Below are 7,295 nucleotides of genomic sequence, written 5' to 3' on the forward strand. Positions count from 1 at the left end.
TGAGAGCACTGGAGATAAAGGATGTAAAGTGTCTGGTGAGAAGTGGGTACTCAATAAATGGGAGTGATCGTTCCGGATAATCTTTTATTTCGCGTCATTCAGAAAACAGTTCTTCAGGGCCCTGGTGGGGAGGGTGGCCAAGGGGGAGGCCGGGGAAGCAAGACCTGGCCTGGACAGCTCCTGGCGCTCCCCTCCTGGCCAGGTCGGCCCTTCAGTGGGCCCTGGCCCTAGAAGGGCTTCAGAGGCGTGGGAGCGGTTGCTAGGCGCCGGTTGCTAGGCAACTCACTGTTTCTCGTGCCCTGGCCACCTCCGGGAGGGCCCAGGCTTCTTGGGAGCAGCTCCTGCCTCCAGCAGCGTCTCCCGGACCTCAGAGCCACTGCGGAGGGCAGGTGAGGGTGGGGCAGCTGCGGTTGGGCCCAGGGGAGAGCAGAGCCAACTTCTGGCAGGAGGTGGGCAAGGCCCAGGGAACGAAGGGAGAGACAGGGAGCCTGGGGCTGGGAATGGGCATTCGGCTAGAGTAGCCAAGACTGGCCAGAGGTTGTCTGGCCATCAGCCCCTAGAGGACTCTGTGTGGGGTTAAGATCAGGGACGGAGGAGTCAGGTTCCTTGGGCCTGAGTCCTGGCTCTACCCTCTATTATGAGCTAATCCGTCATCACTTGGAACCTCGGTTTCCCAGCTATAAAATGGGAGTTCATAATAAGGTGTGAGGGAAGTGAAGTGAGACACAGTGTACAGGAGATGAATGTTGACAATGACTAATTCTTCAGTTTGAGGTGTGGGTGTTGGTGGAGAGGGACAAGCCTGGGGGAAGGGCCAGCTGGGTGGGGTTCGATCACCACCTCTGTGGTCTCCACAGTCTGAGCCACCCGTCTCTGGGCTGCTGGACGTCCGAGATTCTTTGTGCTTCCTTCCTAGGCCCCCAGGGGCCCTGCCCCACAGCATCATGATGGGGAAACTCCCCCTGGGGGTTGCCTCCCCTTATGTGAAGATGAGTTCAGGGGGCTGCACAGACCCCATGAAATTCTACGCCACCAGCTACTGCACAGCCTATGGTGAGGAGCCAGCCCAGAACACAGGCAGGATGAGGGAGGCCTTCCTGCTGGGAGAGAAGCAGCCCCCTGGCCTATCACACATGCAGGGCGACCCCGGCATACTCAACTGACCAGCCCCCTTAGCCCCCTAAGGGCTGTGGCCACATCCAACTGCCTGGCTGGCCCTGCCCTGTAGTCCCTGCCCTTGAACCCATCCTGCGATTCTGCCATACTGACCTCATCCCTCCTGTTGACTCCATGCCCTTGCCAGAATCCCAACAGGTCAGGCTTTTTTCTGCCCCTGGCTCTGTGCCTTCTCCATCACTGGGACCCTGGGCCTTGGGGGAAGCTGACCCTGCCTGGGAAGCCCTGCCCTCTGCTCTCCCACTCTGCTGACCCGGGGTCGGGCCTCCCTGCTTCCCCTCCGGCAGGTCGGGAGGACTTCAAGCCCCGCGTAGGCAGTCATAAAGGCACTGGCTACAAATCGAATTACCGGCCCGTGGTCTCATACCAAGCCGGTCTCAATGCCCCGGACAACCCAGCCATGGGGTACGGTCTGTATACCCCTTCTCACCCCCTGCGCTGCTGGGCTTTAGCTCTCAGGACATCCATGCCTGGGGACCCTGAGCCTTGCCTGTCTAGGTCTGGGTCCCTGGGGGACTCAGGGCATGGCGCCTAGCCTGGGGCCCAAAGGACTCCTGAGGCATCAGCGGAGGTTTGAGGGAGGCAGAAAGCTTCTGGAGATAAGCATTGCAGGCCGGTGGTAATGGCTCCTGCTCCTGCCCTACCCTCAGGGAACAAGCCCGGAACAATTTCCAGACGGTAACCAGTCAGAGTTACCGCCCCCTGGAGGTGCCTGATGGCACAAGCCCACTGCCTTGTACCTTGTACCAGGCCAACTCTGGCTACTCTCTGGAGAAGGCCACTTCGGCACCCTCCACCAAGGAGGTCAGTGCTGGGCCAGGGCGGGGGGAGCTGGGGGGTGGAAGAAGGGCTGGGGGTGGAGAGAATGGGGATTCCTCCAGCAGGCTGGGACTGCCCTGCTAAGAACTGATTAAGGCTGAGATGTCTGTGCATGAAGGAGCCACAGTGTGGGCTGGGAGAGGGGCGTCCACTCACCTTTTTCACTTTTTTCCTCAACCCTGTCCCTATCATCACCTGCCCCTCCGTTTCTGTCCCCACCCTTATCACCATCATCTCCACCAACCCCATCTCCTTCTCCCTCCCCATCTCTGCCTGTACCCCTACCCCCACTATCACCGCTGCCATCCCGCCCCCTCCATTTCCCTCCCCATGCCCTTCCCCAGTCCCTTCCCTCCCAACTCCAAGCCCAACCCCATCCTCATGCTCTCTACCATCTCACCCACATCTCTAAGCCCGCCTCACCATTCCCACCATCATTGGCACTGTCACTTTTGTCATTGTCATCCCCATCTTCTCCATTCCTGTCTTTGTCATGATCACCATCCTTATCGTCACCATCACCACCAGACATTCATTCATTCATTCGGTCAGTGCTCTGAGCATCTCTTCTGCGTTTGAGGGTGATAAATGCTGGGGAAGCTACATCGGGGAGGAGGCAGGGAGTGAGGCAGGAGTGAAGGGGCTGCAACTGCAGATCAGGAGGGTCAGACAAGGTTGCTATGGAGACGTTAGACAAAGACCTGAGGGAGGTTAAGGTTCCGTTCAGATGCAGCAATGTGAGGAGTGTTCCAGGTGCAGACAGCAAGTGCAAAGGTCCTGAGGCAGGGGTGGGGATGTCTGGTGTGAGGAGGGACAGCAAGGAGGCAGGTGCTGGAGAGGAGTAGGGAGCTGGAGGCCTCCCGGGCTGTGGTCAGGACGTGGGGTTCTACTCTGAGTGCGCTGCGAATACTGCAGGACCTCATTGTAAAGGGAGCCCTTAGGCTGCCCTGCAGATACTCTGTAGGGGTCAAGGGCAGAATCAGTTAGGAAGTGACTGCCATCCCTTCACCAGGTGGGTAATTGGTGTCCCCCTCCTCCCAGGTCCGGAAGGTCCATTTTGATACCCAGGACTACGGGCCCCAGGCCATCACGGGGCTGGAGCCCAAGCACGTGCCCCTGCTCCACCAGCAGCAGAGCCAGGGCTCCCTGGAGCGGGAGAATGCCGGACACGTGAGTGGCTGCACCCCAGGACGGCTGGGGACTGGGTGAGGGCACACTCCCTTCTCCTTCCTCTGCACCGATTCACCCAAGGAGCCCACTAAATGCGGGCTCACTGGGACGAGCAAAGGATTTGATTTCCAAGAGAGCGTGGAAGCGGCCCTCAGGCGTGTCTTAGGATTTAACAGCAGGCTCCCTCCTCTCCTCCCCGCATCCGGACACATGAGCACCATCTTCTTCCTTCGGTCTCTCTCCTCTTTGGGCCCCTCCTGGTCTGGGTCCTGGGGGTCCCAGGCCCTGCTGCTCATCACTAGGAGACCAGCACGGGATGTGACTTCGTCTTCATTGTCGCAGGGGAACTGTGACCTTGTGAATTCCTGGCACTGGGATGCCTGATCAGAGAGGAATTTGTGTCAAGGGTGTCATACTGGCCCCCACGGCTCAGAACATACACGCAGGTCCCCTCGGCACAGATTCCAAAGAGCCACCCCTGCCACCGGCCGCCTTCTGGGCCGTGGCCTCCTGCGTCCCCCATGCTCCACCCTCTGTGTTCCAGGGCCCGCGCTTCATGGCTTCCGAGTATAATTCCAAGTATCTCAAGGAGCCTTCAAACCAGCCAGGTGGGCACTTGTCTGAGCTCGTACCTCCCTCCCACTGGACCTCCCTACCCCCGACCCCAGGAGAGACCCCTGGGAGACGGGAGCTGGCACAGCACCAAGAGGGCCTCAGTGGAAGAAAGAAGGACTTGCAGGCAGTGTGGGGGAACCGTCTCCCTGGGCCGACCTCAGTGCCTTAGGCCTGCCAAAGCCCAAAGGACAGGTCACTCACCTTGCAGGGCTGATTGAGCCTGACCACAGCCACCCACCGGCCTGTCGGCCCTGCCCTTCCTTCTGTTCCTGTCTCCTTCTCTGTCCTGGATTCTGGATTCCTCCTGGTGCCCACGATCCTGGGGGTTCAGGCCTCCAGATCCGTGGAGCCAGCTCCCTTCCCACCCCCCCACACCACCCACCTCTGAGGCTCTGGTGGCCTCGTGGGTGGGGGCAGGTGGCCAGGGAGCACAGGGCCCTGTCTTTTGCAGATCTCTTGCAGAAGAAATCAATCGGGGCCAAGGAGGAGACTGGCTTCACTGAGGAATCCACTAAGAACCCCATTGTCTTCCAGCCGCCCTCCCAGGTCCTCCCTGGGGACCCGGTAAGTTAGGCTGGGCCCCACTAGAATCTCAGGGAGGTGAAAGCCCTCCAGCCTGGGAATTCCTAGCATTTAAAAACATGTGAGCTGCAGAACCTTTTGTTCAAACATAAGATGAAAGAGCCTGAGTGAAAACTACTACTTTGGTTTAGTATCCCCACTTTATGGATGAGAAGACTGAGGCCTAAAGAGGACAAGCCGCGTAGCCAACTAAGGTCACTCAGCATTCAGACAAGAACCCTGCCTACCGGCGCCCCTCAGCGTCATGGCTCCCCTCAATTTCCCCCACATTCTTCCCTTTCCTCAGCTACCCCAGCAATACCCTTGTGCTGAGCCCTCTTCTGTGCTCAGGACGAGGGGCCACTGCCTCTGTCGGGCTGACGCTCTTCTGCCGGCCTCTTTCCAGGTCCTCCTTCCTGGCCGGAGCGTCACCAAGTCGGACTTTCTCCCCATGACCCACCCTCGGGTAAGCGCAGCGGGGGAGGGATGCTGCCCCCCAGGCTGGGGTCCTCTGTGGGGCAGCTAGGACAGTGTGCCGGGAGGCGCAGCAGGGGCCTGCTCGGTGCTAGCGGCCGCTTTGCTGCCTTAGGGGGACGAGGTCCTGCCCCAGCTGGCCAGAGGCTCCGAGCGGGACACAGCCTTCAGCCGAGTGAACGAGAGGATGCTCAACTCCAGAGTAAGTGGCCTTGGGCTCCCTCAGAGAAGGGGCACTCAAGGGAAAGGGACAGAGGGTTCTTGGACTTGAGCTGGCCCTGAAGGATGGGAAGATCCAGGATATTTGTTCCCCTGTGGAGGGTAAAGGCCTAGGGGCTGGAAAGAAAGGGTGTGCTGGAAAGTGAATTCAGTGGGGCTGGAGGGCATGGATGGGCTGGTGGGTCTGGGGCAGGTTGTGGCTACATGTGCCTCTGCCTGACCTCCCTCCATCCATGCTGCCTCAGCCTGGCCACTCAGCCACCCGTCTGTGGTTCTGTCCCTACAGGTGCCCCCTCCCGGCCCAGAGCTCAGCAGCATGAGCCACTGGCAGTACCAGCACCCTCAGCGGGTACAACAGACCAATGTTGCCCTGCTTGGCCGGGAGACCGTGGGGAACAAGGTGAAGCCTGGGACACCCACCCCTACCCCCGATCCCTACCCACTCTTGACCTGGCAGGCCCCCTCTCTCTATCCCTCTTTTGCAGGAGCCCACAGGGTACAGCCTCAACAACACTAGCTATGTCCGGAGCCCCTACGACCCTGACGTGGATAATCACTACCTGACCACCTACAACCAAGGGTGAGCCCCCTCCCTGCCCGAACCTGGGGCTGTGAGGCCGGCGCTCCAGACGGAGGCCGAAGCCAGGACGAGTAATAAGGAATGAGCTCACAGCCTGTGAGGAAGACCAACACCGAGGCCGCCTGTGCGCTGTCGGAGCTGAGTCCTGCTGGGGGAGCGAGAGGCTGCAGAGGTGGGCAGAGGCCGGCTGCCCACCCACAAACCCTCCTGTGCTGCAGGTACTTCGAGAACATCCCCAAGGGTCTAGACCGTGAGGGCTGGACTCGAGGGGGCATCCAGCCGCAGAAGCCGGGAGGCTACACCCTCAGCCATCCAGTTACCCGCATGGAGGCCACTCCCAACCCCGCGGAGACCCTGAGGCACCTGCACCCCCACGTGGGAAGGTAGCACGCCCCCCCCCTCTGTCCTTGGCTGGTTCCAGGCCCTTCCCCAGCCTCTGCTCTCTCCCTCCATCTGCCTGTCCTTCCGAGAGCCCGTTTCCTCTCGCTGGCTCATTCATTGCTTTTCCTGCCCACACGCTCCCCTCCTTTCCCCAGGGACCAGCGGCCAGCTGTGTGCAGGGGGTGGGAGGAGGGGGGACACGAAACTGAATGGCCTGTGGCTATGCCTCACTCTGACACCTTTTGGCTCAACCCAGTTCCTCAAAAATGACATTTATACCAACAATGGCCCCGAGTTGGCAGGCAAGGGATGTCTGTGGCTTGGTGGCTGTGGCTGAGCGCCGGCCCCTCAGGGAGGGGCAGGCAGGAGAGGAGGCCCGGCTCGCTGCCCCAGCCCTCCCTCGTCTCGTCCCCTTCCAACCTGCAGGACCCTGATCTCCACTGACCCCTTCTACCGTTCCGCCCCTCCCAGCAGCCGCTTCAACACACCCCACTGAGCCTGAGGCCTGGGTAAGGGCTGGGGGGTCCCGCCTGCCGCTGCTTCCCATTTGGGGTTGGCTATTGAGGGCCAGCCCACCTCCCAAGCCCTGAGCCAAGGAAGTCCTGCTTGGGGACCCCAGCCCCAGAATGGGGGGGTAGGTGAGTGCACAGAACCACCCAGAGCCCCTCAGGCCTTATCTTCGTTCCCCACAGGTTTGCCAAGCCAATGGGACAGGAGCCGGCTACTGTCCCTGTCCCCACCCCAGTGCCCCCGGGAGTCCCCCAGTGACTTTCCTAATGAAATAAAGAGCAGTAGAGCAGAGCAGTGTGTCTGTCACTGTCGGGGCTGGCTGGGAAAAGGAGGGGTGAAGGTGGGGCAGGGGTGCAGGGGTGGGGGAGGGCCAGGGGTGGAGTCAGGTTGGCCTAGTTGGACTCACTGTGACACTGAGGACAAGGGACTTCACTCTTGAGACTCAGTTTTCTCTCCTGTCAAGGGGTCTAAGGGGTCTCCTATGGGCTGTGCTAAGTGCTCAGTCAAGTGTGGAGGGAGAAAGCCCGGGGGAGAGGGCAGGTGGGCCAGGGAGGAGGGGGAGGCAGAGATGGGGGGTGTTGAGAGCCTCAGGTACCTGGTCTATAGAAAGGGACAGGAAGACTTCCAGGCTCTTCTGGGCCCACACTGGGTGTATGAAAGGAAAAGGGGGGACAGGGTCAGGAGGAGCCCCAGAGATCTCTCTAGAGACAGAAGGAGGAGAGTCCATAATGGATGGACACCTGGACACCAACATGGGAGGAATGGGTCTGGGAGGAAAGGCTGGTGCCTC

The 7,295-nt window shown here is 60.4% G+C and overlaps 1 protein-coding gene across 2 annotated transcripts; it reads left to right on the plus strand.

Annotated features, from left to right (window-relative positions):
- The first annotated feature begins 317 nt into the window (after positions 1-317).
- Positions 318-6,795, plus strand: SAXO4 (stabilizer of axonemal microtubules 4). Of its 2 annotated transcripts, XM_081154391.1 has the most exons (14): positions 318-389; positions 917-1,053; positions 1,464-1,581; positions 1,827-1,980; positions 3,037-3,165; positions 3,710-3,773; positions 4,232-4,344; positions 4,748-4,807; positions 4,931-5,017; positions 5,321-5,434; positions 5,520-5,614; positions 5,833-5,997; positions 6,422-6,504; positions 6,688-6,795. In XM_081154391.1, the coding sequence occupies exons 2-13, from the start codon at positions 945-947 to the stop codon at positions 6,489-6,491; spliced, it is 1,278 nt and encodes a 425-aa protein (XP_081010517.1). In that variant the 5' UTR covers positions 318-389; positions 917-944; the 3' UTR covers positions 6,492-6,504; positions 6,688-6,795. The 2 variants fall into 2 exon arrangements, with proteins under 2 accessions (XP_081010517.1, XP_081010516.1); XM_081154390.1 differs by lacking the exon at positions 6,422-6,504.
- Positions 6,796-7,295: the final 500 nt, after the last annotated feature.

Source organism: Miniopterus schreibersii (assembly GCF_964146895.1).
Source record: "Miniopterus schreibersii genome assembly, chromosome: 12".
Taxonomy (NCBI): Eukaryota; Metazoa; Chordata; class Mammalia; order Chiroptera; family Miniopteridae; genus Miniopterus; species Miniopterus schreibersii.